The sequence below is a fragment of the Lingula anatina genome, chromosome 3 (assembly GCF_051362555.1).
Source record: "Lingula anatina isolate TDL-2025a chromosome 3, LinAna3.0, whole genome shotgun sequence".
Classification (NCBI taxonomy): domain Eukaryota; kingdom Metazoa; phylum Brachiopoda; class Lingulata; order Lingulida; family Lingulidae; genus Lingula; species Lingula anatina.
This window is the reverse complement of record NC_141769.1, coordinates 24,827,983-24,853,577: the sequence shown is the minus strand read 5'-3', so window position 1 is coordinate 24,853,577 and position 25,595 is coordinate 24,827,983. Positions and strand designations below refer to the sequence as shown.

The 25,595-nt window shown below is 34.5% G+C and overlaps 1 protein-coding gene across 8 annotated transcripts in view; it reads right to left on the bottom strand.

Moving 5' to 3' along the window:
- Positions 1 to 20,952, bottom strand: part of LOC106174612 (breast cancer anti-estrogen resistance protein 3 homolog) — a 40,216-nt gene extending 19,264 nt beyond the window's left edge. The window contains exons 1-5 of one of the 8 annotated variants that reach the window (XM_013556253.3): positions 20,211 to 20,952; positions 18,468 to 18,940; positions 11,837 to 11,943; positions 9,214 to 9,325; positions 655 to 796 (exon numbers count right to left, since the gene is read on the bottom strand). In XM_013556253.3, coding sequence (XP_013411707.2) covers positions 655 to 796; positions 9,214 to 9,325; positions 11,837 to 11,943; positions 18,468 to 18,513 — 407 coding nt within the window. In that variant the 5' untranslated portion in view covers positions 18,514 to 18,940; positions 20,211 to 20,952. Of the gene's footprint in view, positions 1 to 654; positions 797 to 3,102; positions 3,435 to 3,746; positions 3,853 to 3,892; positions 4,048 to 4,144; positions 4,497 to 6,187; positions 6,297 to 8,004; positions 8,183 to 9,213; positions 9,326 to 11,836; positions 11,944 to 18,467; positions 18,941 to 20,210 lie in introns of those variants that run through there. The other 7 variants (XM_013556254.3, XM_087008237.1, XM_013556263.3 and 4 more) reach the window with 7 other exon arrangements.
- Positions 20,953 to 25,595: the final 4,643 nt, after the last annotated feature.

Sequence of the window (25,595 nt, the reverse complement as noted above, 5' to 3'; positions counted from 1 at the left end):
TTCTTACTTTCCTACATTACATATTTTGATAAAAACCTGATGTCCCATCTCTTCACAACTGGGCTTTCATGTTAAATTTCATCTTACTTGAAGCCTAGAAAAGTTCCAATTTTCTTGTCATGGGCTCACCCAAGGTATCCAATTCACTTACATGTAATATAAAGAAGCACTGTGCTGTAACATTTGTTATCTTTTAAAACACATTCTACCATGCAATACTATGTATTCTTATTCAACCTGTGTATTACTTTGATGTCTACTATGACATATTAACTCCCTTAGATGTGAGACTTATGAAGACTTCATAGGTTTCTCAATCAAACATTTTCAACTGAAATATGCTTTTTTTCATGCTGTTTTGTTTTAATATTTTTTCAATGAAGAAGCTGAAATAAATTAAAAAATCTTCTAATCCTCTAAAAGCTTAAGTGACCATCACAGATATTTGGCAAATAAGTTTTAGAGAGAGAGAGTCAATAATACGCTACACCATAATTATTTCAATCATTCAACAAAGAGAAAAAGTATGTTGTTGTAAAATAGAGATTGGGCAATTTCGTTATGGTAAATGATAACTAGATACAAAATTTATAAATTAACTCAATTTTTAGAGCTGGATCCCACATATACTTGAATAAAAGCTTAAGTACTTACTTTAAGGAAGAGCTCGATGGATTTCTAGGAAGCGAAGAACTAGAAGAGACCCTGGGTATATTAGATCCAGTGACGTTTCCTGGCAGAGACGAGTTTGATGACACTCTAGTCAGTGATGACGATGACATCCTGGTGCGCTCTCCTGGAAAGAAACAAATAAGAAATAAATCGATAAGATTTATGATGGGATTATTTGAATTTAAACTTTTATTTAGAAACTCAGACTTCTTCTCCTGCAGCACTTCCAAGAACTGAGATGTATGCCAAACTTTTTTCCTAAAACACTTGAAGAATCTTGCCTAAGGGGCCCACGCAAACCACTTTTCCCATACATTCTTATCAATCATGTTTTAACCCTTATCAATACTGCTAGCTATAGGAAAACAATAGAGCTAACCTGGGCGCCTTTGACTCCCAAGTTAATGAACTTAGGTGAATCAACTCTTCTGCACCCTGTATTTTAACAGAACTAAATGGACTAGAGTGCTATAGTTTTCCAATGCTGAGCTACCATATTCAGGGTGGCCCTCCTGTAACCCTGTGGCAAATTTCTGGCTTAATCTGCTTAATCCACATAACTATTTCCAGGTACGTCTCTAGAGAAGCAACATTCCTGAGTAAATTAGGCCTAGTGTATTAATTAAGAGCTACATGTACACTGTACCTCCTCAAACTTTTGATCTAACGAACCTAAATTTTGGCACACAAGTGGTAACTGTAGAAAAGTCATGAACTTCTGTGCCCTGAAACTTGTTGAAAGCCTGCACACAAGCAAAGCAAGTAATATATACATGCAAATTTAATTTGGTTATTTCATACTTTAAATTATATGTAATATTATATAAATGAAAACAGCAATATAGACTGGCAAGACATTTTCATAGACAAACAAATATCAGAAAATGTACAAACAGGGACTATTCTTGCAGATATCGATTATATGCAGCAGCTTGAAAATAAGCATTAAAACTTTTACAAGTGATTGACTTTGTGGGCTTTAGAGTGAAATACAGCAATTTTGGCACAATTCTTAAAAGACCATGTATCAGGACTGGGCACAAAGACAACTTACATGTACTGAATGTAGTATTAAACCATATCCTCCTTCAGCAATATTGCTACCTACCTAATTCACCTGCTTGGTATAGAATACCAGTAATGTTAGTATAGTGTAAATTCCAAAGAGAAAAACAATCAGTTTAGGTTACTTGTAGAATTTTCCTCGGCCATTTCATGCTGCGGGGCATGGGGCTAATAATGGCACACGTAGGATACTATTTCTACCTCAAATATGCCCTTCACTACACACCTACTGTAACTGTACACTAACAAAATATGTGCACAAAAGTTGTTTATACTGGACACATATCACCTTCTTCTCAGCATCTTAACTGAAAGGGTAGATCAGAATATTATTTGGCTTTGCCTCTTTTCTTTTTATAAGGTTCACAGCAAAAACATCTCAACCATGTTATTCTGATGGAATGTACAAAGTATATTCTCGTACATCCTTGGAATGTGGAAGTTTACCAAGGTCATACTGTTGTTTTTTTGCAGTGTTTATGTTTGAAACTGAAGCTTCCCAGCCTTCCATTGCTTACCTTCCACTTTATCACTTGTTGCACAGTATTCTTTGATGTTAAAAGACAAAGTAAACCACTGTTAAAATTTAACACATATTTAAATTAGTTAAAAAATTATAGAAAACACTCCAGTTAAACTTTGTATTAGCAAAATTATAATTAACTGTTTGTAATAACTTTTAAATTATTGTATCTATTATGCCATTTTTTGTCATATTTTTCACAAAACTGCAGTCAGGATATATATAAGACGCAATAAAAACTGGTTGCTGTACACAGAACTAGATAAATTTCTTGCTGTGGTGTTTACCCTCAGTAAGATAATTTTATACTATCTCTACGCTGCTGCCCTATCTATACAATGTAAATGCATGATATGTGTGTGTGTGTGTCTGTGTGTGCTCACAAGTAGAGAGCAAGAGAACGCAAATAACATGCTGTCTCAAACACTAAGTTTACTGTTTTAAGTTTAATGACAGGCCCGTAGCCAGCAATTTCAAAAGGGGGGTTCTTTTTCTGAAAAAGTAGACCTTTTTCCATAAAAACTTCATGAACCTACATCAAATTTTACCCAGAGTGGACCTTTTCCCCACCAAAAGGGGTGGTTCTTTCAAACCCCCCGAACCCCCCCTGGCTACGAGCCTGAATGACCTATTCTATGGGCAAAAAAGTCTGATATAATTTGACCTTCTATAAATAATAATTGAACTTCTATATCATAAACCGCTTGTTGCTCCAGGCCAGTCTATATTGCAATCAGCTTCAGAGAACATGTCTTCTGATGAAATCATCAAGAGACTTACTATCTGACCCATAATAATCGAGGCTAAAGTTAGTCTTACTGTATCCCAACTTGATCACTTACTGTCTCACTGCACTGCCAAAGTCCATTTTCTCCATAATGTACTGGCAATTATCTTGAAAATGGTTCTTCATTCAAACCTCATGCTCTAAGTCACTTGAAATACTACAGACTGTTGTACATTCAGATAACTCAACCAAATACCAGCCCATCTACTTGTATACTGGTCTCCACAGAATGACCACTTGACCATTAGACAGAGCCGAACCAAGTGACCTTATCTCGTTAAGAGCTCAAGGTATTAAAGGAGATTACACATTGGTGTAATGTGTGAGCAACAGGCGCGTGGTGTGAATACCTGGAGCTTAGGCGACTCCAGGACCTAATCCGAGTAATCAAACTTACGGGAATTTTTTTTTTTTTTTTTGAACAGGTATGGCAAGATCCCCCCCCCCCCCCACACACACACGCACATGCATGGCCCCCAAATATAGGATCTGACACGTAATTTTACAGATATTGTACAGATCATCTTCCTAAATAGCCCTCATTATAAGCCAAACCTCTAAAATCAACTTGACAAATTAGTATTGTATATTTAAACAACAGGTGGGAGTTTTTGAAGGTCTTTAGCAAAATAGTGTTTTTAGACAAGATTTCAACTTCAAGCAGAAGAACAGCAAAAGTTAAATTTTAATAAAACTTACCTAGATAATTGAAGGATCTGGTCATTTTAGTTGAAATAAAGACCAACAATGTTCTATGATCACTAGTATAACCAAAACTATAATTTTCCCTGTAAGATCTCAGTGTGTCTAGTCTAAGATCTAATATACCGTTTATTAGATCTTAGGTCTAGTGAACAACTTCTTTCTTTAACGTTACACCTATAATACCACTACCACGTACTAGTTTACCCTCATAAGGTATTAAAAACAATATATTTCCACCTACAAACTATTGACTCACCTTCCACTGTTTACGGTCATAACCAAATATTCCCATCCCACTTATTAGAATATAATCAATAGGGCAGAATACATTTTAAGGTTATGTAATCATAACCCCAACCCTTTCATTGTGTGCTTGTTGCTGATTCACTCACCTGTTACCTGATCCGCAATAGGTGCAAAAAATGTGTTGGTGTTTTCTGTCCTTAGATGACCGAAATTCCCTTTGTAATACACTACAATTGGTTATGACACATATTTTTGATAACTGTACACTATATTTAAGATGATGTCCCCGTATCAACTGTTTTTATGAAAATTAACAGTGTTATTGCCATGCTCTAGTAAATATGGTCCTACTGTCTGGTGTAGAAGTGCTACAAAGCCACTGTTTGCTACCCTATTTTATCACAATGGTGCCAACTAAATCACTAAATCCTCTAGGGCTATCAAGGGGGCATACAGGTAAACATACTCCTTTCTGGTGTCTCACATGGCTTTCTATAACAACTTATGACAGGTAGAAAATGCTGAGAGATAAATGGATACACTGAGGCCTACAGAGCAGACATGATTTACAACATAGCCTAAGGAAGCATTTAGTCACACTTCTTAAAAAGAAACAGATTTCTACTAATTCTGATCAAAATGAGTTTTGTCTTTACAGTATTGTTACATCCCAAAAATACTTTTGATTAAAATATATGCAATAAATATCTGTATGTTACTAACACTTTTCAACTTGGAAGTGTGTTATTCTTACCTGATATCGATCACATGAAATTCTTAACATTATTTTTCCATACACTCACTCTCCTCTTTTATGAAGAAGTATAATAAAACTTCACCGTAATAATAAGAAAAATCAATAAAACATTCAGTATATTTCCAAGTCAAAAGCCGCTCCTTTGAAATATTTCACCTTTAAAAAAAGCCCCCTTCAAAGTCCATTTACAGTGCCCTTGCATTATTTTGTAAGTGTATGGGACACAAAAACCACTCCTTTGAAACTTTTCACCTTTTACAGCCCCTTTTAAAATCCCTTTCCAGTACCCTAGTACTATTTTGTAGGTAAAGAAGACAATGGAGACAAGAAATGATAGAGCACCTGTCACTTAAAAGCAGCAATAAATCCGACTGCACCATAAGGGTTGGGCAAAACTGTCATTACTCATTTCGCTTACATAATATTATGTCCGACTGTCTACAGCATGGATTTACATTGGGAGGACATAAAAATTAGTGTCTCGTTCAGCAAGATTGCTGTCTGTTGTCCTATCCACTTTTATCCAATCTTGCCACATACAAAATGGTTTTACATTTTTATTGTAAATTATTTCTATATAGGATCAATATAAAATGTATCTTGCAACCATGAAAAAATGGCAATAAGTACAAAACCTACTCAGTCTTACATCACTATTAATGATGAGTTTTAAAACTTACAAACATCCATGTCATTTCTAAAGACACTCCACATTACATTGTACTAGTTATAGGAAAAAAGACAACAACAACAGTCCTACCTTGTTCTTGTTAAACCTCTGTCTATTCAAAAAAGTGTATTTACACGAGTCTGATTCAAATGCAAAACGGAACACTTCCATCCTGTGTTACATCAGGTAGACAGTTGGTGTTTTATAAACTGATAAAGACAAAACCTCAACTGTCATAAAATGATTAATATCCTAGTAGAGATACTGTGGTCGACTTCCATAAATTATTTGGGCAAATATATTCCCAGGTTATGATGGTTTTTATGAGCAATTCTCTTTTACGTCATACTTTGGCAAAATCTATGTAGTTTTGCTCTGGGATTACAGTAGTTTACCAGTTGCTTAATTAAACTGTGCAGGGATTTAAATTATTTTTCTCAAAATATCCTTGATATTATTGTCCCTCTTTCAAAACTGTATGGTTTTCATATTAATCCCTTACTATATATACTAGCTGAAGGCGGCCTCTATATACACACACCAAGCAATTCAAGTCAGGACAAAATCATATGGTTAGGATGCAAAATCTTATTCATATATTATTTATAAATTTGAATCTAGAAGTGTAATGGCAAAAACGGGCTCAAACATGACAAATAAAGGAGCAAAAATGTTCATCAGCAAGTTATTTGAATATTTTCACATGACAAATTAAGCAGCATATGCAGACATAACCACACAGAATCTGCAGTAAAAACTTACCTGTTAGGTCTACGAAGCTTGCATACCTGCATGGACTACTTAAATGTCTAATGAGAACTAAAACCAAGTCTTATAAATATACAATGTCAAGTATGAAAATGTCAGGTGCACAACAGCACAATGACACTGACATATACAGGTGATAATTAGAAACAAATTACACTACCTGTTAGGAGTTGACTGATAGCGAGATTGCGGGTGCCAATTAACAGAAATGGCACAGTCACCCCCTCTTTACGATGAAGGACAGTGGTGATAAATATAATTAACTTTACATTTGAAGTCAGTACTACTGAATTATGTTTATCATATGACACTCAAAGTTGACCATTAAGATAAGTGGTATGGTTCATTGGCAGTTAAATGAAGCTTCGAAGTGTCAAATAATAGATGACTACAATTTTTGTGAAATACCATTAGTTTGGTATACTAATCCTGGTGTTATAAAATCATACCTGTTAAAGGTGAGCAAAGGACTTAAAGCAGCTGAAGAAGTTTTTGTTCGATGGTAAATTGAAGAAGTGTTTATATGCAACTGCACCTGGTGACAAACTTCAGTTAAATTAATTCTAACTTGACTGAAGCACTAATTAAAAAAAAAAAAAAAAAAAAACATTTTCATTCAGATAAGTGCAATCACTGGTCTTAAATATACAGTATCTAATATATCAGGTGGCTCAAAAAATGTTACTAATTTCAAAGTTTAATAACTTCAGCAGTTTTAAAGCATTTAAATTTAAGACATATTAGGAAAATTATGTTTAAATAAATGCTGAAGATTGCATGACTCTACCTTTTTTAGTTTTGGAAAACTGAAAAAATTAACATGTTAAGTCAAAAAATGCCATGCCAGCCTAAGTGACTTCTGACAGGTGTCAGTGTCTGGCAGTTTTGACACTTGTCATGTGTCAACTGTTTCACTTTAAGACTTGAAATTTTCAGAGTCGACCAACGTTAATATATCAAAATTCTGCGCAAAATTTCAAAGCAAAAGCTTGTGAACTGTTCAAGTAATTAAATTTAGAAATTAGAAACATTTTTAATGAGCTACCTGTTATACAGTAGACAACATACCTGGCAAAAGTCTATTGTGCTGTAAAGAGGACGCAATGAACCTACTGTTCACTCAGGTCTCTGCTATCTAGACTATTTTAACTAGGATATCTGGCAGAAAAAATTAGCTCTAATAGGCGTTGGTGAGAATCTAACAGTTGTTTAATCACTTAAGCACTTCACAGGGCAAGTCAATCATATTGGAATTATGGATCTTTCTCTAGAGCTACCTTTTAAAGAACATGTTCTGCGCCAAGTTACATCCAGGCTGCATTTCATTGTTTAAAGCAATGGCTATTTCATTATGCTGTGATCAAACAACTGAATAATTTGAACTCCTAAAATTGCACTTGGGCACACAGTGTAAAGATAAAGCCTGTATGCCACTCCATTAATGAGTATTTTAGATCTTTATATGGGAAAAACCATATGTCTCAAAAGACATCATTCAATGAAAATGACCAAACTGCTAAATAAAAGTAGAAAATGTGTGATTGCAAATAACCTTATATATACCTACAAAATGCCCCAACTTGGATTATTTGCCCCTATATACATACACTACACAGGTATTTACTGGTCAAAAACTGTGCCTAAGAAGTGCAATGGGTGCTGGTCCCTATTAAACAGACGGGTGGTTCAAATTTCAAAACCCCATAGAAATAAGCCATAGAAATTGTCAAGTCTCATGCAAATTTACCTCAAAATGCCATTACCCAAATTGTACAACTCACCCTACTGTACTCTCAAATTGTACGACTCACCAGAAAATACTAATAATACCTGGACTAGCTGTGTGGTGCAAATACCTTCCACTGTGAACAGTCACCTTATATGATCTCCTATCTGTTCATATGTAAAACCTTATACTAGCACAGTGAAATATATAGGAACTACTACCTATATAAATAGGTTAGATCAACAAATAAATACAAGACCCTTTCAGAAGGCATGACCTAGTTGTGGCATGACTGTGTGTGTTCTCTCACGTGTGACAGATGACTGTTAAATTTCTCTTATTTACTGAGCATATCGAGGTAAATCACTATAACATTTACCTTTGCAAGGTGAGCCATAACATTTTACCTGTTAATTTGAAAAAAAAAAAGAGATCTTTTGTGAAGCACATGTCTTGGTGTGTGCATATCCCTGCTGAATATTTGAGAGTTAATTTGTATTCTCTTAACAATCAACAAATATTCTAAAACACAAATTAAATGATCTGTATGCCCATGTGTGGCCATTATACCTTTCCCAAGCTTTAACAATTGAGAAAAAAGCAAACTTTTAAATCCCACAAAAAAAAAAAAAAAAAAAAAAAAAAAAAAAAAAAAAAAAAAACTCTGCTCAAAATTATACTTTAAAGTTACAACTGCATAAAGTGAAAAATCCTTTCTTAATGATCTTTGAAATAACCACTTACATGGGTACTCTTAAAGCATCACAGGTAAATTGCAGATGAAGTCCTACAGAACAGACATAACCTGATCATTTGGACAGGTGTCTTTTGTCCAGTAAACTAACTGCTAAGTGGGATAATACATATAACACCTATAATATACCTATATAAGCTGTGATTATCACGCTTGCTTTGGTGCTCTCCTGCCTTTCAAAATAAGCTGTATTACCTCACCTCTCTCTCCTTTCCTAAGGATTATAGCCTGGCAGGGTGTACATTAACTTTTGAGTTGATACAGGGTACATGTAAAAGGAGAAAATTTAGCATAGTCTAGGCATGGGGAATCACTGCCATAACAAATTCAGATCACAAAACATTATGGGATTTGTGAACCAAGTATTAAATAAAGTTTTAAATAACAGCGAGGCGCATCTTTCAAAAAGCTGTTTTTGTAAAGAATTTCGCCAGCCATCTCCTAGCACAAATTCAACTGATCATGTTAAGCTACTTTCTAAACCTTAAACCAATGTAATAAATAGATTTAAAAAAACTGATCTACTTTGTCTCCACTTACCTCTCTCGTATTTATCCTTTAATATTCTTAGGCTACTTATGATCCTGGCTCTGTGTGCTGCATTTAACACCCCCATGTTTCTGACGTCGGACTCAGTGGCATTTAGAAGAGCCTAGAAAACAATCAATTTTTATTATGGGAAACTATGCACAAGTGACTTTTACTGCATTAAACTATAGACAAATAAAATATAAATGTATGTAAACCTAATAAATACTGAAACTGTATGTAGTTGTTATTGTTTTTCAGATCAGATTCAGCACAATTTTATGGCAAATTCTCCTCAAAGCATAATAATTTGCAACACTTTTGAGATTTTTTTTCTATTATTAAGGTAATACTTTCAAAAGTCCATATTGATGTCCAAATTTATCAACTTTTTTACTAATTTGTTTCCTTTCTTTCAAAGAGCTTTAAGAAAAAACATTTTCACTTAAAACCCAAACATTTTTAAATTAAGGAAACATTTGATACCTGACATGTCCTTTCCAAAAAACAAGGATGTGACTCAAATATAAGAATAATAAAAACAAGGATGGGACTCACATATAAGAAAAACATATGCCATTTCTTGTATTCAGCATCAAATAATAATGAAAGACAAAAAAAAAAAATCCAATAACTCTTCCACTTAATAAATTCTGTTTAGAGGGGAAATATTATATGTTTAATTTCCTTTTCAAAAAACATATTTTGTATTTAGTTTCAATTTATTTTGTTAGCATCAAATAATTGTGACAGCCAGGAGAAAAACGCAAGTAACAGAAAACTCTGCCATCAAAAATCCATGTCTGAAGGGGAAATACTGTGTGTGTAATATCCTTTTCAAAAGCAAAGATGTTATTCAAATGGAAGAATATAAAATGTCTTTTCATGAACTCAGCATTTATTTATTTTGTTTGCAACAAATAATTTAAAAAAAATCATGAAAAAAAGAAAGGCCACAGCACTACCAGGAAGATCTTCCACTGAGAATCCATATGTAGAGGGGATACACTGATTGCAATTGACTTGGGCATCGTCTGCTTGTATAGATGTTTCAATGTATAAGCAGACAAGCCAGAACATCATTTCAAACAAATTGAAGCAAAAGTCAAGTTAATGCCACAATAATGATGATCATTTTTGTTCTTTTATATAATTAAGGTTAAAAATCCAGGAAATTTCATTGGTGATTAGCCTTCTGAAACAGACACTGGTCTGATAGAAAACAAAGAATGAGATTACTCACGCTGATCTGAGAGCCAGACCAGAAACATAAGAATGACATTAAATCAATGGGTTCAGATGCTATCTCCACAAGAGCTCAATTAGCAGGAAATCATGTACAGCTTGATTATCTCATGTTACATGGTCCAAGTATGGATTATTTGGGAAATATGGGTCTTAGGTAGAGTTAAATCATACATCAAATTTTAGCTTTGAGATTTCAGAATTTGATACAGATTTCTGTTCAAAAGATAATTGATCGTTTTCTAGGTTCATCCAGTCAAGTAAAAAATAAGAAAAAAAAAAGATTGTTATTGTATCAATGCAATTAATCATCCGATAAGTTTAATGACAGATTTGAATAGTGCATGTTAACATTTTTCATTTTCATTCTCTTTTTCCTTTGGGAAGGGGGATACTTTCATAGAGAGGACTACTTTATTCAAATAGTTGTGCAATCTCCAACCAGACTGAAATTCAATGATGAATATTTTTCAATGTGTGACTTGATATAGTCTATAAATTTATCTACTTAAAGAACACATTACATTTTAAGAATTCACTGCACAATCTTGTAAGGTTCATTTGCACACTAGTCAATGCACATTACCATCACATCTAGACACATTTGACTGTAATGTTAGGTCTTCTCTAACACACTCAGCATATATCTCAGGGTGAACTTCACACATTGGCTTCCTGATGCATGTGGGTATATGCTAGTGTTTAATGATTATGTGATCAATTATCGCATGTTCTGCTTGCAAGCACTTCATTAGTGATTTGGTCATGCTACACATGCTACACGGTCTACCCAGTTTACCTTACTGTACTTTTGTATACAGGTCTGTACTGGTACAAAGAAGTGCTATTACCATAAATTAAGCTTATCTTGTGCCTTTTCATGCAATAAATGAAGTTCACTCATAGAGAAAAAACTAAGTATAATTGTAGAAAGGTACTACTCGGTGTTTTAGTGATGCAGTAAAAGCAATGGCCCACACAAATACCACTTCCTCGTACCTACACAAGAAAAATTACCTAATTACTTGAAATAATGACTCCACCTGTCAAACTGCACCCATCAGTTTATACCTGTTTGCCTTCAGTTTATTGGAAAGTTTCACAGAATTGGCCAAATGTGCTATTAGCTTTATAGACAATTTGTTTTCTATAAAAGCTGGCAGAAGTACTATTAAGATGGCTGTGAATAGTGAAGTTTCAAATTAAAAATCGACAGTAGTGCTAAAATGTCTCTGGTAGAGACTGATTCTCTTAAATGTAAGGCTTAGAAACTATTCCAATTCTTGTTCTTTCAAAGAATGGTCGTTTATTTTTTTCTTTCTTTTTTTTTTTTTAAATTACTGCTAATATAATCTTTCCAAAATGGCCGAGTTCTCAATGACAACTTTACCTCCACTCCCGTATATCTCTCGAACATGTTGATGTATTCCGGCAGTCCTATTGTTTTCAGCCAGCGATCTATGGGGATGTGTTTGTTGGAGGGCATCCTCACAGGCTCTGAAATAACAGATAAAATCTTCATAAACGTCTAAATAAAAACAGTGAGATTTGCCCTCTTAGAATGAATTTGAGATAAAGTGGTAATGAGGGGTATGGCGCCCCATAATCTTCCATCTGCAGATCAAATGAAAACTTACTAACAAAGAGGGGTACATTTTTCAACCTCTAAACCAGCCTCTATCTCTCACAAATTCTGAAAAATTCACTCTCCACATACATAGGCAGGTATATACCACACAAATATACTTTCCCTTCTCCCTTCTTTTTCCTTGCCTTTTAAGAAGCATGGGTTCACATCAAGAGGAATTTTACCAATTCTCCAAAAATAAAAATCATTTTCTGCACAGGTAACATAGATTAAGTAAGTTTCCCAACACTGACTGTATTACCTTGAATTATTTGCTGTAATAAGGTAGCGGAAATACCAATGGAGTCTAAATGGCTACTGCAAATTTACTTTGTTCATTCAATCCATGTGCTATATTTTCACTCTTCAAACACCTTTCAACATATGTACCTTGCTTTAGGTTTCTAATACAGTCATCATATTGATAATGTTCAGATATAAAGTATAAGACAAATAAAGAGTTGAATAACTCTAGACATACATATATTTAGTTGTCCTACCTGACAAAAAAATTTAGTGGAACTGATGTTACCTTTTTCCTCAAAGGAAATTGAGAAGTGCAAGGTGTGTATCTTTAGTCCACTGTCTTTGCATCTGATGAAGTGGATAAATTCCTGTGTGTTTTCATGAATTATTACCGAAAAGTTATATCAAATGGCAGCTTAGTTGCAAGCAGTTTTCTCCTTTCTTTAAACCACCAGCGTATCAATATACAAATGCTTGTTTTTGAATAATTAACCTACCCTGAACTGTTAGGTTACAATCACAACTTAACAATAATAACACAATTTGGACTAAAGTCAAAAGTCAAGTTAAACAGCTAACATAACACGAAGTTTTCAAATTTGATTTCAAAATACTGGTAACAAGGTAGGGCTATTGTTACCAAATTGGTTTGAATAGTACAGGTGAAAATTCATCACAAATGCCATAATAATGTTTTATAACCTGTAAACACCACAGTCACAATTAAACTTGTTGAAATTGAAACCCTTATACAATATTATATATTGTAATGATTCTGAATTAGTTAAACCTTCAGTTTCCATTGCTTAGATATTAACTTTTTCAAATCTAATCCAAATAAAATAAGGGACCTCACACAGAAAAAACTTTGCTTCACTGAATTGATAGCAAAAGACTGCAATACCACAGACACAACATCAAAAAAGCTATTATAATGGGGGAGTCCTGATAATCCCAAGGTTCATTGGTCCAAAAAAATTTTTTTCATACCCCTGATGAACTTTACTTTATTGCCAGTAAAATATAAATTATTCAGACATTTATTTAGACTATCGAGCCTTTGGACCAATGAATCTTCAAACTATTGATATGACCCCAATAAAACAATGATATGTGATCTACACATCAGCATGTTATGGATTATTTATCAGTATGTCTTAGCTTGCAAAATGAGGAGCTTTGAAAAAATTGCCTAGCAGCATGAACTGAAGGATATATGACATAAAAGTTGGAGAGTAACAGAATAGCTTAAGTCAATTACATATGGGCTTTAATAAATAAGTAAATAAACAATGGAACATATTACTTAAAGATGATGTTACATAAAAAAAATTAATCATAAAAACTGTTTTGTTATTTGCCATTTAGCTAGTTTAACTATGAGTAAACCAAATCTAAAACCTAGTCTTTCTTCAATCAAGTTCTGATCAAACAAAGATCCTATGCATTACAACAACAAATATTGTCAGAGAAACAACATGACAGCTTGTTGAAAGTCTGACAGTCTGTTCAGACTGCTCTGGTAACTACTGAAAAACTGGGAATGCCCACTGGTCTTGCTGACCATCATCTGAAAATCTTTATGAATTATCAACCAGGAAATGATTATTCTGAGTCCCAGTGGGGTCTCTTTGGAACCCAGCCTTCTACCTTAGAGCTCCATATACCGTCCACAGACATTGGTTTTGGCTAATCTATCTGGTTAAATGTTTGACATTAAGTCATATTTCCAGTCGAAACTAGTTTTTGTCTGAACACATTTTAAATTCACCATGAAAAATAAAAAAGCTTCATTTAAAATGTAAAACATCAGAACAGACATTTATAAATATATTATAAACATAAGATTAATACCTTTCAGCATGACCAGCAAATCAGGAAGATGTGAGACTACAGCCCAACCACTTGCCTTAATTCTGTAAGTACGAACTGTAATATGTGCCATCCACAGTTGACATACCAAGCATATCAGACATAACACCCACAGTCGCACACCAGCAGTCTACAAATATACCAACTAGAACAAACATTTTCCTTGCTCAAACATGTGTGAAAAAAAAGCCAAGACCTTACCAGCAGGACAAACTGTCACATGTTTTAATGGTGCCAGTATTCTGTCTAGCTATCTCTGTACTAGTATATATGTATGTTAAGTCAGCTTTTGGGAGATGTAGTATACCGGTATAGAGTCAGACAGAGTCAACAGGAGGGTCAAAGGAGGGGGATAGTTTGCAATATTTCAACTAGAGAGAGAGTTAGAGAAAGAGAGAGAGAGGGGAGGAGACTAATACTTTGGGATATATAATTTGGGATTTAATAATCTACAAGTCTGAAAGGTCTAACATTAAAAACATTGACAGCCAGCAAGACTTGCTTATTTACAAAATTAGCATTCAATTTTCAACAAATGGCTTTTTTACCTCTTGTGCCCTCAAATTAATGGAACTGGCAGGGCAGGTAATTGGGGAAATATTACAGGAATTCCTAAAGTTGGTCACCAATACCACAGCTATGCCCAAACCCACTGTGAAGTAGGCCAGGACTGTACCCTGTATTTCACAATGCTGAAAGTGGCATCAGTTTCTACAAACAGATGCATATGTCACTGGGTTTTACCTGTTTATCAAAGAAAGTAAAATCCATGGTGCTTGACAGCATCAAAGAGTACATGATGGGGGGGGGGGGGGGGGGGGGGGGGGAGTGGACACTATGTTTGATACTTATTTTAATAAAACACATATACCAGTACCTGTGCATTTCTTAATCATTACTGACCACATGAAAATTAACATACATACCAATGTATTTTCTCCCCCCCCCTCCAAGAACAGTATTGAGGGCTTAATCACAACTCATTCTTATATTCTGTAAAAAAATACCCTCCATGCCGCAACCTAGATAACTTTATGATATACAGAACACCTAAAAAAATTCCCTCAAGCCTCCACCCTCACCCAATCCTAGAAAAACATGAGTACTCTAAAACTGAAAGTGTGTGTGGTTAAAGTGGTGACAACTAACAAGTTGTTAAACCACAATCTGTGTCTTATTGACTCAAACAATTAAGGTACACAAGATATGTCTGGACAGGAACATGTACTTTTGAAGGTGGGGTTCTAGGGATAGGTGTTTACTTATAGGTGAGACAGCATGTTTAATTCAAAAGGTGTTCACAATTATACAACAAAAGAGCAAACGTGACAGTTGCTATTTAATTAAAAACTATCGAAATCTAAAGACCAATACAGACATAAAATAATAACCTATATGTATTTTTTTCTTTTTTATTATGCTGCCATAGGATTAAACTCATTTCAGCAAAAAGAGATACTAACTAGTACATCCTGTAAATCTGCCCATAGTAAAGCATTAGAGAATGAATCTAATATTTCAAACTGCATTTTTATTTAAAAATATACCAATCAATTACAATTACTCATTAAGTAATAAAAAAGTAAAAATTTCCAAACACTTTAGAACTCATATCAATGAATCAGTCATGTGATCAAAGTCCATTTGATGACAGGTCTAAAGTCAAGCCTCCTATGTTAGGTAAAAAATGTATAGCCTCTTTGGACACAATTAATATTATATCATCACAGTTAAAAAAGAATCAAAAAAGCTACAAGTATTTCACCAGATTTAAGAAAGCAGCAGAAGCATTTAGTAAAAGGTGGGGAAAAGAACCCCCGTTGAGACACTCATTAATTATAGGTCTAACACTTACATGAAATAGCAAACAATGTCACGTACCATTACTTTTTAGCATCTAAACAAGAAAAACCTGTTGTAACTAAATGTTTTGAGATATTTTTTGACACGATGAAAAGATATTCAACATTCAGACTTCTCCTTTTTCTGCCCTTTTCTTTAATGTGGTGGTGGTAAAAAAATATTTTCTAGCCTCACCCTTTTTATGCCACATGGAAATTGTGACAGGATCCATCTCTTTAAACCGTTTTTATTGTACACTCAACAAAGACATGAATGCAAGAATTTTGTCTTTACAAAAATTCAGACAAATGCTCATGCATGCACATGCACAGATGTACGTGCACGCATGCATGATGCACACACAGACATTTACAACCTATTTTATCTCTTATACAGAAATTTAAAGCACGGAGTATATTTTGGATTTAACAGTAGCATTTCTTCTTGTCATCTTTAATATCTAAGATGGCCATCTGACCACTTAGTGTAACAATGTCCACTTTATACCCCGCTGCAAATCACCTTTGACATGCAACTCTGAGCACGGTGCCCTTTGGTAATCCGGATTTAGTGGGCGTTTGGCGGGAGAAAGAAAGTAAAGCAGACCCATCAACATTTTATTGATTAGAACTACTTTGGCAATGGCCCCAAACTGTTGGTCTAAGTCTTATTCTACAATAAATATGTCAATCGAAAGTACTTACGTTTCCCAATGACCAAACAAAAATGAAATGAGGAACATTTCACAGATTTCTAAAATTTTTAAATGGGAGCAGGCACAAGATTACAAATGAAACTGAGCATTTCTTATACAATGACGTACTGCATGTTTCAACGATAATTGTTTGATTGGACTTAACATTTTTATTATAGGGAATGAACTTCAATGACAAGTCTTTTTTTTTCTCTCAAACTTAGCTATAGTTCATTAACCTAACATTTTACCCTGTACATATCTATAAAATTTCTTTAAAAATCCCCTCCCCCCCCCCCCCCCCCCCCAAATACACACACATCTCCCTCTATCCACCCATTCAATCCTACCTTTCAAGCATAATTACTCTCCTGAACTACCCGTCAGGTAATTACTCCACTGAATTACCTTTCAAGTCGTGTTCATACTCACATACAACAATATTTTTAGTGCACTGGCCATACTTCCCTTAAGCTACCCTAGCCATGAATGGGGGGAGACCGGGGGCACAGACATGCTTGTCATACAAATAACAGACTACAAAGGATCGCACACTCCAACTATTTTCTCTGTACAGCATATTAAGTAAGTGGGATGCAGTCATTCAGGTATTAGGTGTGTTAGATTATAACACCTGCAGCAGTGCATATTAGGTGTTTGAGTGTGCGTGCGTGTGTGTGCGTACGTTTTTTGTGTTGTTTTCCATATTATTAACTTCATCAGGTGCATGGTGTGATGTAGAGGTTTTGTTGCATACTGGTATATTGTACACAAGACTTCAATAGAGCGTTTAATATATAGTGCTTTAACAAGTATATTGTTTTTTACATGTAGCCCATAGCCTGTGCAACAATTTTAATTTCATGGAGTTTTCTAAAGCACCGTCTCTCAATTTGTTTTTGCAATAAAGACTGTATTATGCATAATGTAACAGGTGTAGTGTGTCAGCGACGTAAAATTTTTGATACAATTACTAGTAGTATACACAAATTTAAGGGAGCTAGAAAATTTGGGTACCATTTCTGCTACTAAGCCTACCATCGATACCTTTACACTCTACTGCATGTAGAATTTCAAAATTTAATTTCAGTTTTTATTTTGTATTTGAAATAAAGACTGAAAAACATGCAAGACATTAAATTAACACACAGGATCTATCACCATCTATTAGTATTACTAAATAGACAGATGCAACAGGAAAAAATTGGCAGGTTAATATACACTTATTTAGTACAATGTGCCTGCTGATTGACATACCATGTTGACAAACTCAATACTGTGCAGTGAAGTTGAATCGGTGCAATGGCTAGGACAGATAATTACACTGTAATGGACACCTTCTAATTATATTACACCCACACTGTAATCAAGGAGGGGACAGTAGAAGCATATTTACAGGTATGAAAATGTGACATGCATGGTGTCAATATTCCCAGGCTTGTTAACCCATCAGGTGGCTATGAATAATATTAATATCAATGCTATCATATGCCTTGATTGGCCATTACACTGCAGTGACACCAGACTTGTGTTCAGAGAGACCTCTCTTTCTACAGCTGTGTCATTTCTGTTGAATTTATGGAAAGTAATAATGGATGGATGGATGGATGGATGAATTAACTGATGAATGAACATTGCTGCAAGCCAATTTATGAAGATATCCACGAGTGAAAAATAAAAAAAGTCCTTCTACTACATGTAGTAAGATGAATCAATGCAAAAAAATACTACAATACCCACCTGTTGTTGTGCTTGGAAAACTCAAAGAACGGTGAAAATGTGTCATCTTGAATTCCAGTACTTTTCCCCACTTTCTATCAACAATAGAAGGTCCTACTAATTCAGTCTAAGTCTGGGTTGACACATTTAAGCCAGGCTTATTTGTACAGCACTGTTCTGCAGGCCTTTATGTAAATAGCTATAAGAAGCATGCACTCGTCAAATAAATCTTGATCTGTGTCAAAGTCTGTGACATCAAGTATTTCTGCAGTAATTGATAAGATTTGTCACTTTTTCATAAGTGTCGCTGGTGGAAATTGTTTTTTTTAATGGATATGTGCTAGTTTTTTTTCATTAATGATCCTCCTCATATTGAACCGTTCTTGATCCCATTTCCAGTAAGGAGCCTAGTGAAGCAATAACACTGGTGTCTGTAGCGCTTGCATAATAAATCCAAGACCAATTTCTTATATTATCCTTTCTTGTGTAAAACACTGAAATATTAGATTTTCATCTTAATAATAATGTATAAGTTTAACAGAAAGACTTCAAAATGAAAACATTTCTGATGTTTTTAATCCCCAAAAATGCCTCAAAGCAACACTGTCACATATATCCTTTAGAAAATGTCACTTCTATTTTCAGGTGAACACTAATAACAGATTGCAATATCCTAAATGTCAGGAATTCTAACCCTTATTTCTCCAAATAATATCAATATTTTTATAAACGCAGCGTCCTGTTCACTTAATTACAAAACCTCAATCAAAATATACCTTCCAGTTGTATCATCAATTTTTTTAAAAAACATGTTGTTGTCTGCTATAGAACTAGGGTCATGTCAGGAAATTTGCTTCAAGCAGAGAAGGAATCAACTTTCTATCTATCAAAGCAAGTTTTTTGCAAACAAAAAAATTTAACCCGAGAAAGACCGGCAACATCTTCAAATCTATCAAAACATGGCATTCACAAAGCAATTTAGAATTTGAGGAAGAGTGGCAACATGTTCCTATCTATCAAAACAAAGTACCCACAAAATAATTTAAAACTGAAAATGAGTGGCAGTAACTCTGAGACTGAATTATCTCTCAAAACATCAATTAATCTATAACCTTTATGGGGTATTTATTCAGTGATGGTAGGTCATGCAAAAGAAATGTTTTACACCACACAAAAAAAGGTCTAGTCTCAGAATGTCATAAAATACTTTTCTAACTACATTAAGCTACAAGTACCTGCCCCCCCCCCTCCACCACCCCTCCCCTTGTTGCCATTATATTGATTTGACAGTTCATACAGGCCCTGTTCCAATGTATCAAAATGAAGTCAAGCCCTGAAAATTATTTTTTTTTAGAAAAAATAGTGTAACAACTATGCATCACAGTTTACTTTTAATGAAGTTAAAAATGCATTTACTAACTAGTTGTTTTAGCAGGTAAATTCACTTCAAATGCCAAGTATTTTTTTTATTTATCTTATGTTACTTTATGTTGCCAGTGGTTTCAAAGTTGTCCTCAAATGAACTCTCACATCTTGATAAACCATATCAATGTCAGGATGTGCAAAAAAATCAAACTAGCCAGGAGGTCTGTCAGTATATGTTATCTATCTTCTATCTGCCTAGTTAAGTTGACACTGAGCTACACCCTGGATTTCAGGACTTCTTAAGGCAATTCATCAACAAATTAACAAACTGATTCTTGGTTTCATTCTTAGAAACTGTCCCGATGTACCACAGCTGAGAAAATATTAGGGTATCCTTACCATTTTAAAAAACTTAAACAGTCCCCCTGCCTGAATCTGTTAAGTACTGCAATAAACCCACTGGCCTCTAGATTAATCCTGACACTTTTACATGGATTCCCCACACCACTCTGTATTGTATGAAGTAGACATTAAATCACTGCAATCACAGTATTTTTCTCCAATAGTTGGTCATCCTGTCATCTGAGTGGACAGACTGACTGGTCAGTGCACTGACCCATGGTACAGAGGTCATTGGGCTATCAAACGTGAGTGTAGACAAGATAATGAAACCAAATCTTCAATAAATCTATGTTTGAAATCACAAGGGTATGAAGTGTCAACAGCCTGAGCAGCATCTAACTTTGGACAAAATCCATAGGTCTTATTCCTGGGCTGTAGAAGTTGCTTCTATCCTAATAATCAGTCAAATTTTGTAACTTCTCCCCATGTGTCACATAAGAGTAGCACAGGCAGGGTAACTTATCCAAAAAATTAACGACAAGATGCCTTGAAGGTGTCCCTGACAGCACAGCAAAAGATAAAACCATAGGAACTAAATTCAAGACCGTTTTCCTGTTCTAAAAATTAACTTTGGCTTCTTCTTACTTCAAGTTCAGCTGGATCCTTCGAGGTGGGCGTATCAGTAACCAGCCAAAATACTAAGCATTAAAGCTCAACTATGCTTCCTTATCTGTTCATCTCTTCACCCCGTCTCACTCCGAGACCAGCCAGTACCTGGGTGACTCTCGAAATCTTTCTCACCCTCTCTCTACATGCTTGACTGAGCAAATAGGAAGCAAGGCATGTAAAAGGGCGACATACTGTAAGCCCATACTTCATCATTTTATTTGCAGCATCCTATTTTGGAGAGGCTAACATTGGCAGAAGTACTGTACAGTTTGTTGAAGACTTAAGTGTTTATATGTATCTTTTAATAGTTCATTTTAATATAAATTGATTCTTGCATATGCATTATTTCTATAACAGTAAAAATATAAACAAAATATACTTCTGTTGAACATTTGAAAAAAATAAGAAACAGAGAAAGAGAATAAATAAAATAAAACAGAAAGGGAATATAAATTGACAGTATTTTTTGGGTAAGTGTTGTTATGTCTGCTAATACAACTAATACCTTGATTACCTCGAAAATTCTCTACAATAAAAAAATAAAGTTGGTAAAAAGGAGCAGTTTTACGTAGATGAACACTTGTATTAAATTACACAGGTTAAGGTGTGATGAATTACACCTGTAGTTGACTCCAAAACATCCCCCATTTCCTGCCAGAGGTGGAACTCGTTAATGTTATTTAAATTCACGCATCAGCTATTAGAATTCCCCATTATCACCCTCATAAAAGCTCCCTTCACAGCGACATCAGAGAAAAACATTAAACTAGCATGCTTTTGTACATGCGACAATTAGCCTCAAGGATACAACATGTTGCTAATCATATCTGACTTTAAAGACATACAATTTATGACAAAGTCACAAGAGCAATTACAAATACAAGCGTGGAATTTTTACTTACTTCCTTGGTACATACTGTTATTTACTTGTATCTAAAATATGTTGCTACTTTTCACATTCATCAAACTGTCAAATGCCAAGAAAATAACAACTGCTTAAACTTTTTTCACTTTGGATCACTTGTTCAGTTATGTCATCTTTTCCATGAGACTTGGCTTAATTGCCATCTGTCATTCCAACTCAGCTTGTCATGTGTCACCATGTCATCTGCTGTCACCTGCTATTAGTGAGATCTTGAACCATGTAACCCTTTAACTATTCCTCTAATGTGTCAACACTCAATGTTAACTAACACTGTCATATTTGTAAAATGATACATAAATCATATTATAATTGAGTGTGCATACTATTGTATAATTCTCAATACAACATTTCCTACTGCTACAGTGAATCCACCCTAGCTTGAAGATGGTTTCCACAGGCTGCAAACAAATCAGTTTTTTTTAACAAACAAAAATAATTTGTCATGTTATTACAAGTAACAATAGAGTGACACTTGTGAGGAAAGTAACTTTAGAGCCAAAATGACTACAATACATCAGCATGTAATGGTCACAATCACATGTGCTCCCCTTCCCGGTTAAGCTTTCCGAAATAAAATGTTTAAAAAAACTGCATGTAATCATGCAGAGTGAAATCATAAAAAAATGGAAAAGAAAAAAACTGTACAACCCCAAGCAAAAGCATGTCTGGCAATTTTTTCTGCTTAGAGTTGAAAACTCCAAAATAAAATCTTCAAAATATATATGATAAGCACTTCTATATATATGCACAACTTTATAACAAATCAGTATATTGAACAAAATTATACACTCCATCTTTCACTGTACACAAATATTTTTAATCTCTCCCAAAGAGTTCTTCTTGTAAAGATGCACTCTGATCTAACAAATAAAGTGGTGATCAAATCTCATGTCAGCTGCTCATATCTCTCTGTAACTTCTCAACTTCAAAGTGAAAAGGGGTGGAGATGTAAATCTATTTCGAAATGGCTACAAATCACTGCTACTTAAAAAAGGGGCTCATTGACTTAATATTATCTTAATGACTAAAGTGCACGAGCTGATGACCATATCAGAGGGTTAAAGGATGTAAAATAAAAAGAAAGAAAAAAATCAGACAAGTTGTACAAGTGGAAAGCTGAGAGACTTGTCAGTCGAACCCACAGCCCATGATTTATTGCCAGATAAGAAATACATAACACAGTTTTGTAATCTTTACAACAGGTTGAATACACTAGCTAATACACAGGCTAAAAACATGTTTTTTTCTGCAATACTACCTTCCCTCCACGAGTCCACCTGCCTCTAAAACACAGCACTCTGCCTTTAAAATGTGAAGTCTAAACTGTTGCCAACCAAACAAAATAAAATGTAGATGCTAATGTTTAACCCTTTTCACCCCTTCCTCACTGAGTTATGTGAAAAAGAAAACCTGCATACAGAAAAAAAGAAAAGCTCCACTTAAAAATGTGAGATTTAAATCTTTTCCCATCAACACATTTCCCATACTGATGTAAAGCAAAATTCTTATCATGAGTCACCCAGAAAAGGTTTACATTTTATAAAGGCATGCAGATCCCCACAGGAGAGCAAATACCATGCATCCATTCATATTTTGTTATAGGAGCAGTCTTTGAAATTTCATGCTGTTTTTTAATTAAAGCTCTTGAGGAGTCTTCTTGGAGGCAAAATAGTAGCCCCGAGTCCCTGAGTGTTGATTATGACACATCTGAGTTCTAGTGCATGTACAATCTCTACAGAAATCACTCTGAAGGCCAGGGTGAAACAGAGTAATCCTTGAAAGTGTGTATTTTGTGTTGCAAAGAATCAGAGACTATATGTTTTTTTTTTACTCATGAGACATGACGTTTCATTCTTGAATAACCATCATTGTACAAGACACAATGTTTTATTGTTTTATTGATGTTGACATATTTTAATTGATAAAAATCTATTTTTAATGAACTACATGCAGCATACATTTTAGACAGGATTTAAAAAAAACTAAATAACTCTAGTCTCTATCTATTTTTACATTTCAGTTATATATATATATATTACAAAACCGAGCCATACACTTGATAGAATTTAGTGTTTAGATGTTTATGTTATACAACTTTAAATTTAAAACTAAAATGCAAAAAAATGGTTTATTTATTTATAGGGAAACCTTTATTTCTCTGCCTGAGTGAGAAATGCCAGCACATCATTTGCAGTGTAATTGCTAATTCTTAAGGAAGTTTCATGCAGGTTTTCACTGCCTAACCTGAATTTCTACAACAGACTAATCCATCATCAACTATCCAGTTATCCCCAGACAGACTTCGCTGTCATGTTGTCTTCAAAACACCCGTCCATTAGCACACTTCCAACCTCACAAAAGATTTTTATCAAAAGAAACAGGTGATATCTGAAACCCTATGATAGCCTTTTGACGAGTGCTGAAAGAAATCAACTTTTATTCTAAAATAATCAAAATTGATGCACCCAGAAATTAAAGAATCAGATGACAATGGGTCATGAAGTACCAAACAGGCAATATAAATCATGTAGCTTAGAAAGCAGACGACATCCTAAGGTTCTCTCTTTGACCTCACGGGGAATGAGGTCAACCAAAGGTCAACTAAGGCAACTGAGTGCTCATCAATCAAAATGCAGTTATAGAATAAGAAATGTCACATTCGGGAGTCAAAACATAATTTAAGAAGTTGTAGGCCTGAGGCTTTACTAGACTAAATAAAAAGGCATGACTATGGAGTAATATTTCAAGAAGCACAATCGAGACATTTTGGGGGAAGGGGTGCAAATAATTGCTTGTCACCCTAAATTTTGGAGTTTACTGGAAACTAACTTCATTGTTATTAGCATTAGGGTGTTGCTAAATGACTTAATACGACTCTCCTCATAAATGATTTTAATTTCAAAATGAAGAAGCTTAATTGATACATGTACTGGGTACAGGTAACTATATGTTCTCTTGTAATGAAGTGTGTACATCAAAATGTGTAACTGAGATAAGATTTGGTTATTCACTTGAATACTGTCAGCAATTGAACAGCAATATATGTATCATAATTTCATTTAAGTCTCATTTCGAAGACTAGCAAATTTGTGAGAATATATACACTTATTTCTTTTCTCAAAAATTAAGATGGTCAGCATCAAAACTGCTATTTTTTATCAAAGACATTATAAGCACCTTAAAAACTGCATGAACTATAATGCAAAATTGCTGTATAGGAATTTAGCCCGTTTCCTCTGTATTCCCAAGCATCCTCTGGATGATTGCTTTTCAATGCAATCATACAACTATCTAAAACCAATTGTATATGTAGTAACGCCTCGTCTTTTTCCAGTAACCAAACCTCATGAAATTCATTAAGTCCTAAACAGATTTTCTAAAAAAAAACTTTTGTCACAGGTTCAAGTGAATAAGAGCATTCTCCAAATAATTTAAATAATTCATTGTGCTTAATATGTCAGTTACATTCCTGCAGATGAGCCTTTAAAAGGATCTGGTTCTGGACCGGATATAGGGTATTGTCTGCCAGACAAAGAGTGTCTTTCTAGCCCTAGAAGGCCCACTCAAAGTTCAGGACCTGTCTCGAATATAAATAAGATACCAGCTGCAACTTTGAGAATCAAGTTAATATATGCTTAGCCATCTATTTTTTTTTTTTTTTTTTTTGACAAATTTGAAAAAACCTGATCACAACTAGTACAAATCTTGGATTATTTTACTCTTACTACTGGTTTGACGTATTCTCAATCCCCCCCCCTCTCTCTCTCTCTCTCATGCATAAGCTTAATCAATACCAAAAGACAATGTATTACATGTTAAAACTGTAATTAACATTCTGATCACTTAAG